The sequence below is a fragment of the Battus philenor genome, unplaced genomic scaffold, assembly GCF_028537555.1.
Source record: "Battus philenor isolate CCGP_79_NKW_IND1 unplaced genomic scaffold, ilBatPhil1.0.hap1 SCAF_15, whole genome shotgun sequence".
In the NCBI taxonomy this organism is placed as follows: Eukaryota; Metazoa; Arthropoda; class Insecta; order Lepidoptera; family Papilionidae; genus Battus; species Battus philenor.
The window spans coordinates 12,112,729-12,128,640 of NW_027181677.1; the positions used below are offsets into that span (position 1 = coordinate 12,112,729).

Here is a 15,912-nt window from a genome sequence, read left to right on the forward strand (position 1 = left end):
TAATGGCTGTGTAGTGGTTGGGATCATAGATATGTTTTATCTCCACAAACCATTAATCACGTCATATTTGTCGCATCATTGTGACTCGGGCTTATTTTAACAAATTGACCTTCAAACAATTTTCCTGGAGTTATTATATATATACACCTCGGGAATAATGGCTTACCTTTATTATCTGTGACAACTTTATTTTACTAAAACGCCATCTAGTTTGAAGATTTTGCAACGCACATATCTGTCACAGTAATTTAGAATCCTGACAGCTGGAACCCAACTTATGTGGTACATTCACAGCGTACCTAGATTACACAGAGAGACTTTACCAGGCACGTAGCATTTTTATTCACGAGTATCTCCTATAGAAGTCCGCATACCCAAAGTCTAAATCACTTTCATATTTACTCTCTCAATGAACTTTGCTTTGTACATGATCTACTCTTATTGCAGTAAATATTGAATGGCCAAATCTCATGCGGGGACCTTTTACAATGTATTTGGTTGCAAGTTCCGTACCATTTGCCTCGACGGCCCATCAAAGCCATCCCACTTGGGTCCCAGTATCTTGAAAGTTGGGCTAAACTCTCTTTTCTCAAGAATATGTAGTTTTTATAACAGAATATTTGAACTATTGCCTGCCATCGATATCTTCCGCGGCTCTTATAGAGTCTTTAGAACCTATCCTAATAATTCACTGTATACATAACACATTTAAAGATTTCACAAGACAATTAACACAGAAAGACATAACATATAAATAGACTTATCTTTTTCATTAGATAGATCGTTTCCTTTTTCCAACTTATCTGTTTTAGCATTTTCTTCACTTGATTTAAGTTCAGAATCTACTCGTATTTTATCTGCAATTTTAACATTGTTTTGATTTGTTATTGCAGCAGCATCACCTAAATCACTAATTGCATCAGATTCGTGAGTTTTCTCAAATTCAGAAGAAATAGGGACATACAAAGATCGTGATTTCATTCGATGTATATTTGTGAAAATATTACAAATTGTTTTATATCTAGATTAATTTGTGACCTTTGCAGGTCAATTTTAAGCTGTAGAATGTAGTTAAAGAAAAGCTCAATTTTATTTTAGTTCCTTTCAAATTTGCATGGCATTTTAGACGTACAGGAGTAACCCCTACATATAGGCGTTTACAATAGAGTGGATACATTCACGAAACATTCCAATTAGGATATCCTTATACTCAATGTAGAATTTCAAATGAACTCTGAAAGTTTACATTAAATAATAAACCTTAATTTTCATTATAAACTAAGATATTATAATTTCTGTAATAAAAGAAAGTTCCAGAAACATTAACACTAGAGTCATTGGGTGACGCAAAGTAAATACTTCTTCGAAAAATACGGTCTGTTGTTTCCGATGTTTTATCAAAAGACCTCTTGTATATTAAAGTACTTATGGTGCAGATAACTTATATTGACGCATTTGAACGGATATCGTACTACATGATTATTCATTTATTCGTGTAATATACTATCACTCGCAAATTTGTTGGTTCGGATACGATATAAATTTATATATGTCGTTTGAACATAACCTAAAAGACATATAGAGCCATAATAATTATTAACAGAATATATATCTCAACATGTTACTGTATCAAAAGCAATTCAATCCATATCAACTTGAATATAACCTTCCATGTTTGAATCGTGTAAATAGATTTATTATCCGAATTTTGAGATCGACTATTACTTAGATCTCGTGAAGTGCATTGCATTTTAATGTCTAAACTGTTGACTTAAACACACTAATATTTAAAAAACATATGTAATAGATGTAATAAATCTAAAATTAATTAATTAGCATCAATGGTAATTCTCTAAACATTTGCTATAAAATTGTATTGTAATAATGTGCACGTTTCTTAAGTCATATAAATTTCAGTTAAGTTGAAAGTGAAGTCATGTGTAACAAACAGACATAACTACAAGCTTACATTACAGACAAATATGTATACATATAGATATGTATACATGTATATACACATAAATGTTTATATATGTGTAAAAAAATTTACATACTGCATAGTTTTAGCCAGTGTCGACAGATGGCGCTAGTAGTTTTCCGTATAAATTCAGATAAAAGGGTCACCGCGCGAACATCTGGGCGAACCGTGGTTGGATCCGGATCCTTCCTCGGCTCGCCTGTTATCTACGCTGCCGTCCCAAGCCGTAAGCACACATCAGAAACACATCCTTTCACAGCTCTACTCGTGTAAAGCCCGCTGTTACGTGCGAACGTCACCGTGCAACTGGTGGGCGCCCTACCAGCTTTATTTTTTAGTTCACGGACCCTTCTGCTCTTTGAACTCATTTAAGATGATGCTGTAAAAGCCTTCGGGCTAACAGCGCGTACTTCTACAGAGAATAAGCAAGTAAGCAAGAATCGCTACTAACCATAAAGGCTCGACAACAACACAACATATATATTATGGTAATATCAGAAAATGTAATGACTATTGAAATTCGCGTTTGACAATTCTTGAACTGAAAATTAAAATTGTCGTTTAATAACTGCATCCGTCAGCATTTATCGATCAAAAAATAAATGTATTTGTTATACAAATCTATTTATATAAATATAAATAAGTCTAAGTGTCTGTCTTAGTAGATTCAAAAACTATACATCCAATCGCTGTCAAAATTATTAGGTATATGTCCCCGGGAAACTTCTGAAAAATATTTTTTTTTATATAAGTTTATGTTAAAATTTTTAAAACCGCCTTTTTGTTCAGATTTTTAATCATATGCATAACATATCAACTAATGAACGGAAACACATAGTAATAGTTTTAAATTTTAATTTGAATACGACAGGCTTATGACTTCTGGCAGTACAGGATGTCGAGGAAACTAACTAGTATGGTATAAAAACTAAATGAAAATAATATCTATGGGCTATTGGACGAGTATACAATAATTTAAGACATTGGACGCCCAAAGCTGTACATAGGCTTCCCCACCTAATTGCTTATTAGACCTAGAAGCAGCCTGTAGGTAGCGTTTTTGCACGATCTTAACATGAGGTCATCGATCCAACTCGTGGGTGGTAATCTAATGATGCGTTTGCCGGTTCATAGCCTCCACTATCTATAGTGTACCTTCAGGTTTTTTATGGTCCTCGTTATTGGAAACCTCCCGTTCAACCCTATCTAATTAGGGACAGGGTCTTTTTTATTGCAATAAATTTTCACATTCTCGTTTAGTATATTTTTTTAATAAAAAATATAGAAAATATAAAATTTTTATAAATAAAAACTGTAATAATTTTAATAAGAACCTACTGTAAAATTTTGGGAAACGGAAGCGAAGGAAGTAAGAAGACAAGTAAGGCTAGAAGAATGTGGTGAAAGACAGAGGATGAATGAATGATGTGATAAATATAAGGAGAGGAACCTTCGGGTTCTATCACTTCAACTTGGCAGTTAGTTGGGTTACGTAGTTGTTAGTTTGTATACGAATCTACTCATTGCTCGTTCGGATCCTGGAGAAATCTTGATGGATTGTGTGTATCTCTCACTGAGCGACTGTGAATTCAACATAAGTCATCACCGGCGACACTCATAATTAGGTGACATTCATCTATATACACTGAACTTCTCTAAACTTAATGAGGTTTTGTTATCGAGAAATATTATTTGCAATAAATTCACTATACTGTGACTGTGTAATGTGTAGCAACTTCCCGTTGATATCTCAGGCTAAAAATATCTATGCCTGTTGAAAAACAACGTCACAAACATAATTCATAAAATGATATGATACTTTATTTTATTTACATAAGTTACCAATTATTTATTGAAACAATGAAATATATATTTATTGTTTTAAATGTGCTTTCAGCACCTTCGGAAAATCTAAACATTTATATAAAAAACATTAAAATAAATGTTATATACGAGTATATATGTATATATACGAAATGAAAGGTTAGTAAGCAAGCATTTTTACTAACCTTTCATTTCGTATCTCTAACGAATGTATCTATCTTTAATGCATATTATATCACATAAGAATTGGTTTCGCTTTTTATTGCCAACTTATAGTCCAGGAAAACATGGTTCCCGCCATTTTTGATTGATTTTATTTTTCTGACCAAACATGAACAATAACAGGTTTAATATCAACAGTATCTTTTAGTCGTTAAGAAATGATGTTTGCTCTTTGGCATTTACGGACTCACCTGTTGTGAGTTTATAACAAGGCTCAAGGTCTCTTTCAGGAGCCATGGGACACATTAGTCATTTCAGCGTATTGGGAGGCAAACGCGCTTTTAGGTTACTTGGGCAGAGGCTCCATGGAGTATCAATTCGACTAGTGCTGTCAATCTGGGCTTAATCTAAAATAAACATAAAATTCGTTTATTCAACATTGGAACTTTTAGCAGAACCCTTATCGATCGTCTACTTATTATTTTTTTAATCTATTCTATTTTTGACTCTGCTTCGCAAGGTGTTGTGTTTGCGGAAAAGAAGCAAGTAGAAACTCCTCAATTACAAAATAAAGTTTAACACAGTTTTATACATTTACACTTTATCAGATATAGGCCCAAATGAAATCAAAATAATCTCCTGACATCATATCTAAGAATTCTTATCATTTAAATATTCGTTTATTGAAAAATTTTGCGGTTGGTTTTTAAAAAAAGAACTGATTTCGTTTATTACACATGTGTTAGAAACTTTTTGCAGTCGAAACTTTGGCTGCTAATATACTGAACTAGGTTCTAGAAAGTTCTGGAATGGAGACAGCGGAACGGCAAACACGGCATAGGAAGTCCACCTTGTCGCCCCCCTTTCTCTTTCCCTAACATGAGCTTTGATTTTTTGTGAAATTGCTTTAATATATTTAGGAGCGTATACCTTGTCCCAAAAAAGGATAGATCAACTTTATATAAGCGAAAAGTGGGTGTTACAAGCTTATATTTCAGTTTTGTATATAATTTCTTGGGTTCCTTTGTTTTTCTAAATAATTTATATTATTGTGAACATAGAGGACATTATTTATAAATATATTGTGATGCGATATGGGGTGTTTACGTCATTACCCAAAAGTAGTAAATCCATAGGACATAATTGTTTGAAAGTAACTAAATTATACAGACACACTAAAAAACCGAAAAAAAAATAATCCAGAATCGTACGAGTGTTAAGTAAAGAAAGTATAGTATTATCTGTGTACAAATATGTAAGTTAAACCCTCTGTCGTGTGATTACTCTGTGTCAATAAACTAATCAAGGTCGTGGAACTGGGGGCTTGTCGAATGGTCAAAGCTGACGCCCGCGTCTCATTCCGTTTCAACGGTTCAGCCATAGCAGACCTGTTGGATAACTAGAAAACTTTATTGTAAGTGTATTATTTTATAAGAATAACTTTAGTTAAATACACGTTAATTTTAAAAATACGTAAAACATTTTTTTTTCTTTACATCGTGACGAAATAACTTTGTAAACTTTATTTTTAAAACTAATCAGTATGTGCGGATATTGTTTGAAATAAACACCGAGGTGGTCTCCGTTCAGTTTGTAATAAATTTATCGTTTTTATCAAACCAATATGCAATTTTTAGTAATTTTCATTACAATTGTGGATATTCTACAGATTAAATTTTGGTTATAATTTATTAAATTTAAAACAAAAACTTCCATGTGACCAAATTATGCAGTGAACCAAAATTTGATTACAAAGAATGTTTTTATTCAATCTTATTATTAGAATTCTTCCTTCTTCAATATTAATTATCAATATGACTGTAAAAAAGTATTTTTAATTTATATATATGTAAATTAAATATCAGTTGTATCTATCAAATGTTTATCTTAATCAGATGTAAATTACTGAAGCCAGAATTTATTATAAACAGATTTTGAAAGTAATAATGACATGGCTATAATTTTAAGACAAAAACACTAATCGGATGAAATCATTTTATATTCTCTACGTTTCGTTTTAAAATTAAATTTATAAAAAAGATATAAATATTAATTTCATCAGATTTTCGGACGCATGATATTTTTCGAAAATATTCATGAATCCGTTTTCGTTTATCACGATAATGGTCATTAAACCTATAAGCTTTGTGTAAATGAATATTGTGACAGTATAATCTGTGTTGGGACATCATCATCCTAATGCCAGATATAGCCTGTGCTACCGGTGGTGTATGTTGTGAAAGTCATAAGTTCATAATGTGATCTGACGAAATTAAAATAAATGTAATAATCCCCTTACCATTATAATATTAGCGTATAAACGCCCCCTGCATAGCATAGGTCATGGTTGCACAGACTTATTAAGACTAGGGGCCACTCGGACAAATCATGAACTGATGGCGGGCCGGCCGCCAAAAGTACAAGTAATTATTTTTTTTTTGGTTTTATTCTGGAATAGAATTCAATATTTTTCAAATGTACGAGAGTTTTATTTTTGCTGACGGCGGGCCACCAATATTCGACGGGCGGGCCGCGGTCTGTGCATCCATGGCATAGGTCTTCCCCAAACATCGCCACGATGATCAAACTTACTGTACCGGCATCCAGCGACTTCCTGGAATTTTACCTATGTAGTAATTTACCTTGCAGGGAACCTACCCACACGGTACTCTTATAACGCGTTTTCATATTACGCGATTTTATGTCATTAGAATAACAAGTGTTTCCCCTATAACGCGAATATATAATTTCCCACTTTATATTTTTGAACTGTGAATTTTTATAATTATTTATATATCTCTATATAATTATTCATATATAATATATTCTTAATTAATTTCGCGTACGTACAGTACCCGGCGATAAATATTGAACATCGACCTTTGGAAAGAAACAATCGAATAATTTCGGCTTAGTAGAAATTATCGGATTATCTCTTTCCAAATGTCGATGTGCAATATTTATCGCCGGGTATTGTATGTAGACAGTGGCATTTTTATTATGAATTAAACCCTGGTTAATGTGAAATGTAAATAATTTATATCCAACGCGTTATACGAGAATGTTTGCACAACAGGTTTCCTTACAACGCGGAACTAATTTATCTTCTCATATAAATAAAATTTAATTATGTTTTTAAATTTAACTAAAAATTAGATTGTATGCAGACGAAGCGAGGTTCGCGTGGAAACGTAGTAAACTTTTTAAAAAGAAATCAAGCACGTACACGGTCTAGAGACGAAAATACCGTCCGCATACATTAAAGACAAGTAATATAACATAACATAACATTTAATATACAGGATGTTTGGTTATAGATGTAAAATTTTTAAACGGATGAATTTATGTTAATTAATATATGGTATAGGCTAACTTTAATCAATGGTTTCAGAAAGATTAATAACGTGTTCCTAACAAAGTAAAAAAAATGTTTTCAAATTTCGAATAACTACATACAAGCCAGAAGTTATTGGCCTGTGTGACCTATAGGCATTTTATTGAGAAATCATTCTGTAGATATAATGTATTTTAAAATTAATTAACAAATCGGCACAGAAATAGAAATTAATTTATTTTATCACTTCGTTATTTTCAATTTATATTTCATTTTACAAAGTGAATAATTTTATTTACTCCGTGTTTTATTATCTATAAATATTACAATATAATATTTACATTTATATTATTTATTTATTTTTAATTTTTATTTTGACCTGTAGACGAGAAACAAAAATATACTGCCAATAACTTGCATAAAATAAAATTACTGTTTTATGTATGTATGTATATTTTTAATGAGAGCTCATGGTGTTTGTCAAACCATGAGCTCACATTATTAAATCACAATTAAGTTGCAATTTTCTGGGGATTCCTACCTGCCTTATCACTCGGCGTGACGTTTGTGGAACATCCTGTTTTTGCGGCTACATATATGATAATACACGGTTTGAATAAGGATTACGTGATATAGCTGGGTTTTGTACCGGAAAACTGTTTAATAAACTGGTCATAGAAGTAATATTTAAATCTTCAAAAAGTATATATAGCAATTTATCTTCATAATCTCAGCCAATGGTCAGACACTGCAAGGGAAAGGCCTTACCCAAAGATATCTATGGGGGAATATACCATAATCGCCAAACTTAGCAGGCTGGTAATAGCAGTGTGGTATTATAATAAGCAGAGAACGCTGCTGTCTACCAAATAGGCGATTTACTCGTATAACAGGAAAACTGTATAATTAGCATTAAAAAAATAACTATCGAGTTTCTGGCCTGGATCTTCTCGGTAGAATTAATATTCCGAACCCGCAGTATATACACTACTATAAATAGATATTTTAATAATCCGAACCTGCAGTATATAGACTATAATAAATACATAATTTAATGTTTGTTGCATTAATATCTAGACTTTATGAAAGTGTTTAGCAAATCCTATTCATAAGAATAAATATTTGTTTCATTGTATTATATATTTAATTAAATATACAAACACACTACGACGCTGAAAAGTAAATCACCTACCACAACCATTTCAGTTAGGATCATTCAGATAAGGAAAACAAACACATTATTAAGATTACCAATAATAGAACTAATTGTAAACATGCATTTATAAGTGTTTATTGTACAGCTGCGCTTTTATTACTCTAAGGTTTTAACGAAATATAATATGTTTAATCAAAATACAAACTCTCCTAACAGATACTGCTACAAGCTATAGACCTGTCACACTCTTATATAAATAATATATTACTTTTTTATTGTAACATACTTCGTTATTTATTTATTAAATAAATAAAAGTATACATTAAAGCAATGGTTTTGAAAACGATAAATAATAGTGTTAAAACCTAATGGAAATAGACTTTCAAACGCGCGAAGTTCAATGCGAACTGTCAATCGCACGAAGTTCAGAGCGCTGGCGTATAAATTAGAATAGTCAATATAATTTCTGTAAACGTGGGAGGAAAGTTTTAAAATGAAATCGGTAACATGACGTAGCCGAAGGGAATAAGGAATGCGTTTGTACATATATCCCTATATATATATATGTATATACGAGTATACAGTATACTGTATGTATACTATATCGTATATACTATATATATACTACTATAGTAGTATACAGCAAAAAAAGCTAGTCCTGTACTGCCCGCATGTATATATGAAATTTATTAAGTTAATCATGTTTTTGGTTTAAAATTCTCAATGAAAATTATTGTATATTAAAGTTAAGACGTATTTATAAATAAGTTAAGCATTAGTATATAGCGATTATTTACGAGAATGAATCCAACCACTCAATGACGTGTATACTATTTCATATGAAAGTACTTCATAATTATATTGATAATAATGATAATAGAATGATATTAGAATCCTTAACTACATATGAATACATTTTATAATTGAATCAAGAATGAAGAGATTCGTAGATGTAGGCCACGTAGTGTAGTAACATGCAGAACAGATGGCTGTTGGGGATAAGGTTTTGGAGCAGAAACCTCGAAACGGCAAACGCCGCGTAGCACGTTCACCCGCTAGATGGAATGACAACCTTGTTAAAATCATCATAAGACGCTATATACTGGCCGCTACCAATTGGTTATCTTTGGGGTTGGCCTATCTCCAACTCCAGACGTTCTTCAGATGAAAATATGATGATTAAAAATAATGTTACTGTTATATTAAAAAAATTGAATTCGTAACTAAAACGATATCTGTTATTTCCATTATTTAAAAAAATAACAAAGGGTAGTAAGAAATTACAAACTTAGAAATATAAAATTAGTTACAATTGTTACCTTAACTAAGGGCATTCAATGAATTAATATAAAAACAATAGTAAAACAAAACAAAAACATTTAAAACAGGGATCAATAATCCAGCGCATTCTGTAGAACAGATAATTACGATTCACAGCAAGCCGTCACATTCCAACGAGGTTTAAATTGTATTATGTATATTCAACAATTTCGAATAGAAATTGTCTTTTAAAAGATACAAGAGAGCAGGAGAATATATCAATTGTGGAGGTCACACATCCTGTATAAGGGTGCACATTTACCGATATTTGTCTCAGCAGTTGATTAAAAGATCAGACATGTTTCAAGAATCGACTTAATATTTCGAACACCTTGAAATATATTTCTTATCTTAACTCGACTTTCAGTTTTTTTTTACTTAATGTTAAAACTTTCAAATATATTTTTAATGTAATTGACCGTTTATGCGTAAATTCCGTTTACAGAACAATGCCGAAGGTGACGGTAACTTACTTCAATGTGAAGGGGCTCGGTGAAGGCATCCGAATGCTACTCGCTTACGGAGGTCAGGAATTCGAAGACAAACGAGTGGAGAAGGAGCAATGGGCTGAGTTGAAACCAAGTGAGTATTTATATTTTACTTTATCACTGCGATGAAACGTGTTCTCTTATTTCAGGCTTCATTCGCTTGCTTACGTTGTCACTTAACGAACTATGGAAGAAAGCTATGCTCATGATATTTTTAGGAAATTAAATTAGGAATGAAGACCAATAAGTAAATTACATAGCTCGGCTGATTAGCAAGTTAAAGTAGCAATGGGAAAGTCAAGTCACAGGCCACAGAATTGATGACCGCGACTCCCTTAAGGTTTTAGAATTGAAACCAGCAAGGGCAGTGCAGGGTGACCAACCATAAGTTGGACAAACTACGAGTACCTTCACACCTGGTTACTCCATGGAGTACTCCTTAAGCGATGAACTGGTCACCGCCCTTCCAATCTGATAATGTTTCATGTGACGTAACATCCCGTCCACTGCACCTGGGACACTTCGAACAAGACATCACATTATTCAAAGCAGAACAAAACGCTACTCGCCACACCACAATCACAATGCCCGTTGTTAGGGTGCGGCATCCCGCTTTCTAACCGCGAACAGCGTGGGCGAAACTAGGTTGGATTCGGATCTTTCCATGACTTGCCTGTGGTCTAAACTACACAGCTCTACTCGAGTAGGGCGGTTTACTACATGCGAACGACTTCGTACAACTGGAATGCGTCTGTCCACCTTCTGTCTTCTTGTCTTCTGAACTAAGTTCTGATGAAGCTGTAAAAGCCCACGGACTAACAGCATCAACTTCAACCGAAACCAAGCAAGTAACAGCCCGATCCAAGGGAGCTCTCGTGTTATTTTACTTAAACGAGGTTTGGTATAAGTCCTTTACGTGCGTAGCTCTCTCAATACGCGACTAAGACGACAATGGTACAGTAGATCCCTACCATAAAAGCTGTGGTGGGTAAATAAGCGTGACTCTTTTGAACTATTTTTTAATTGTTTGCATTTTCACTCAGGCACACCGTTTGGTCAGCTGCCGATAATGGAGATTGACGGCAAGATGTACGCCCAAGGAATGGCTATTTGTCGCTACCTCGGTCGCAAATATAATCTGTGCGGTGCCGACATTGAAGAAGACTTCATCATCGACCAGAACGTCGACTTCTTCACCGACATTCGTTTAAGTAAGTATGAAAAAAAAGTCTACAAAATTTTGCATAACATACAGATTGTCCACTAAAAACCACCAACAGGTAGACGCGACGAGGCTAGGGCCCCCACAAGGTAGATATAAGTAACGCAATTACTTAAGGGGAGCTATATACCTTACAGTAGGCGCCTATCGGCTGACATGGTGGTGATAGATTAACTTGTGATTCGCGTACTTCTGAGAAAAACCTGGCGTTCTATTGGATATGAAAATTGTATTTGTAATGGCAAAAAAACTAACAAGTATTTACATTAAAAAACTTTGTACTGATTTTTAAAAATAACTTTTACACAATTTTTTGCACAATTATTTGTTCTTTCAGACAAAATAAAATAATAGATAAATTAAAGCGCATTGTATATGTGTATAGATATACACGCTTTTTGCGGATGGTAATACGAAACGACTTTTGCACGATATCATCCATCTTCATTACCGAGAAAACTAAAAGACAGCTGTGTATTTATCCGGTATATTATACTAACTGCCTCACGTATAAGAAGCGGTGGACAGATGGTATAATATACACCGCAAAGCCTTTGTGTTTGTAATTTTATAAAATCTCTTCTTGGTAATTTTAACATGCCAAGACAAATATTCTGGATTTAAAGCTATAAGAGCTCAGTAAAAAATTTATTTAAAACAAGTTGTCCCTACGTACCTAAGACAGGGAATGTATGTGAGTAAACAAAAACCTTAAACTGGTGAAGTTTCATAATATGCATTTTAACGAACATTTCCTCGATTTTACATCATACGAAAAGAAAAAAAAAGAAAAAAAAGCTTAGCTGAACTCAACTTGGCGAAACGAATATTCCTACTAAATTTCAAGTCTCTAGGTCTTATTGTTCCAGAGATATCGTGATGAGCCAGTACATAGATGGAATCCTCTTATACATATGTGATTGACCCAAACACAATGGCAATGACTATATTATTGTTAGCTTCCAAATTCAAATCGGCGTTCGAATTCAAATTGGCCATAATAATTTTATTCTATAATGTATTGATGACATTAATGGCCAGTTATACGAAGAGTTCTCACGTGTTTAGACGGACAAGAAAACCTTCGCTTGGACTCACTTACGTGCTTAGCATTATGATTCGATTCTGAGGGGGGAGCAAAACTTTGACACGTTTGAATGCTATAGTTGGGACTAACAATAATTTTTGAAAATAGAATGTCTGCCTAATATGCTTTATAGAGAAAATAAAAAAATTCGCGAACAGACAAAACACAAAATTAAAAACGTTGTAAAAAATATTCTTTATTTTTATAAACAATAAGTTTTATTTTATTAGAGTCTAATGTGAAAATCACTAAATTAATAATTTTTTTTTTAATTATTTAGAGGCAGTTAGTGCTTTCTACGAGCAAGACGAAAAGATCAAGGCAGCCAAGCTAGAGGACTTTAAGAAGAATATATATCCGGCTATGCTTAGCAAGTTGGAGAAAATTCTAGAAGAAAACAATGGATATATGGCCGCCGGAAAGGTAGGAGTCATTATAACAACTTTTATTTTTAAATATTTAAACACACATTTATAACGTTTTAGTTTACAATTTGAGTATATTTTTTTTTATTTCTTAAACTTATCACCAGATAAATGTATTTTAAAAAAAGATTTAAACATTGAAAATTAAACATACAGATAATACAAGCATTATTGGGCACAGAGTATTTATGATGATGAATTTAATATCAAAATAAATATGCATAACTGATAAAATTATTAACTGTATCTCTGTACACAAACATATGTTGGGAATACGGGTGCAATGCACTATAGTTACGCATAATTGGCGTACTATTTCAAGCGGGACAGTTTGTATTTTGTAATTTAGTTCAATAGTTTCAAAGTGGACATCAGAGGGTCACTAAAATGATTTAAACCTAACACGTATAGGTTCAAAATAAAACAAAAGCATAAATAATGGAAACAAGAAACAAAAAAATAACAGATTAAAAAATATCAAACATTCAGATTTACTAGTATTGCTACCAGCCCGGGTCCATCATCTACAGTATAATTTGATATTGTGACAGTACTAATGGTGATGGGAAACTATCATTATCATCATCATGTCAACCGACAGACTACCACAAGGTATATTCCTCCCCCAAAGATCACGACGTTGACTGGTCTTGCACTGCCCACATTCCTCAACCTTATATATCTATGGTGCGTCTGAGATGTCTTGTGCAGCTTTATTATATAAGATGGGCGTGGTATAACCTCCTTTGGCGTCCAGGTCTCGGGATATGAGTCGTCCACAGCTGGACATAGGCCGCCTCCTTAGTTTTCCAATAGAACCGGTTAAAGCGTTTTGCGTCGTCTTTCGTACCTTAACAAGGTCAGTCCACGTTGTGGACTCCCCACGGTGCTACTATAGCATGTAAGTAAGAAAAGGACCAATATTTAGCCACTTCCGCACATGCAGTGGTAGTCATGCAATAAAGTGCACCGCCCGCCAGCCCGCTGATAAATGCGTATGCTAAACACAGACTCTGTGTTTGGCACTAATCGGTGTAATATGGCTCCTGAAGATGCCCCGTGGAGGGGTGAAACACGTTTTGAGTAGTTTGGCGGTGGCGGTTGTGTGATTCGCATTGTTTGCCGCATACACATTTATTAGCGGGCTGGCGGGCGATGCACTTTGTTGCACGACTACCACTGCATGTGCGGAAGTGGCTAAATATTGGTCCCTTTTCTTACTTAAGATGGACTTCCGCGAGGTAACGCCTGATTCTATTAAACTATAGCATGTGACTAAAATTCACGTTTAATCTTGTTACAGTTGACGTGGGCAGACTTCGTTTTCGCCGGCTTATACGACACTCTCAAAGTAATCATGTCAATACCGGAGATGGACGTGAAATATCCCAGTTTCAAGAAGTTGAGGGACACCGTGTACGCCCTTCCCAAGGTTAAGGAATACTCGGAGAATGCACCCAAGTGCGAATACTAAATACTTCTTTAATTACTTACAACTGAAATTATTTTACTCGTGTTTAAGATTTTTTATAATAAATATATTCAATATTTACTTTTATTTTGATAATTACGATTACATTTATGTTAGAAGCATTATAATCATCATTAAAACCGATTAAATCGCAGTTCGGCTATTGGCATGTTAGACATCTAATAACAACCAAGTGGCCTTGTAGCGGACCGTATGCCCTATCATTTAAAGTTTTACCTGTCCTGATAGGTCATTTGGGAAGTGCCCATATCATTATAGGCACTTCCCAAATGACCTTTGAATAAAGAGGTTCAAGTTATACATCTTCGAAGACCCATCACCTAAAATCTGGTGGTAGTGGCAATCTATGGTGTTCGATATTTAAATATCAAAAGTATTTTTGAATTTATATTATATATGTATAATTAAACATATGTACTTTTATTATATACTTTATCTATTTATTCAGTTATTTTGTTGCCACAAGATATTATTTTAAATTTTTCTTTTGTATGTTCCTTTAAACAAATAATTAAAATCCAATGTTTTATAACAATTTGATTGTCTAAACAATTAACCAATTTTGTCGGGATATATATATATATATATATATATATATATATATATATATATATATATATATATGTATATATATATATATATATACCAAATTTTGACTTCGTCCTTCTATAAATACATTGGCTGAAATTCCTACACTCCCTTGTTACACGACCTTGTACTTTCTGCGATCCCTCCTGAAAATATTACGTCACAAAAAATAGGTCCTCCAAATATAATGGGTAATTACATAAATATTATTTTTGCTTAATATTAACGACGTTAAGATAAATTTATGAGTATGAGAAATAAAAGAAAATTAAGTAATTTCTTTATTAATCATGCTAATAGATTTCTTAAATATAACATACCTATTATATCCACTTTACTTTCCATACTAATAGGTTTCTTAAATTTAACATACCTATATCATATCTGTAATTGGCAATCCCAGTGCGCCAACTATTGCCACAAAAAGCGATCCCCTCCTTCCCCATTAATCAAAAGCTATATATTTTATTAATTTGGAATATTATTTTTTTTAACCTGAACAACGTGCAATATAAACACAAAAACTTTTAACTACATATAAAAACTAACTATATTTATATAAACAAGCATTGAACACAAAATGGAAACTTATTTCGACCTACTGTCATTATGTTTGATTCTAGAGTTCAGAACACGAATAGCTCGATCTTCTCATGAATGTAATTTACTATTTTTGTTATTACTCTTTTTTCGTTAGTAAATATAGGAGGAAAAAAGTCATTTCAAAAAGGCAAAAAACACAGTTCATAAAGTGGCCCTAATGCAAACGGCGACTTTTACTAATCAACCATTTGTCGAATGTGGTTACCAATTTCCATACCTATTTTTATACGTAA

General features: G+C 33.2%; 1 protein-coding gene across 1 annotated transcript; it reads left to right on the forward strand.

Annotated features, from left to right (window-relative positions):
* Nucleotides 1-5,290: 5,290 nt before the first annotated feature.
* Nucleotides 5,291-14,540, forward strand: LOC137918863 (glutathione S-transferase 2-like). The gene is made up of 5 exons (XM_068761789.1): nt 5,291-5,378; nt 10,220-10,356; nt 11,306-11,473; nt 12,852-12,994; nt 14,300-14,540. The coding sequence occupies exons 2-5, from the start codon at nt 10,224-10,226 to the stop codon at nt 14,468-14,470; spliced, it is 615 nt and encodes a 204-aa protein (XP_068617890.1). The 5' UTR covers nt 5,291-5,378; nt 10,220-10,223; the 3' UTR covers nt 14,471-14,540.
* Nucleotides 14,541-15,912: the final 1,372 nt, after the last annotated feature.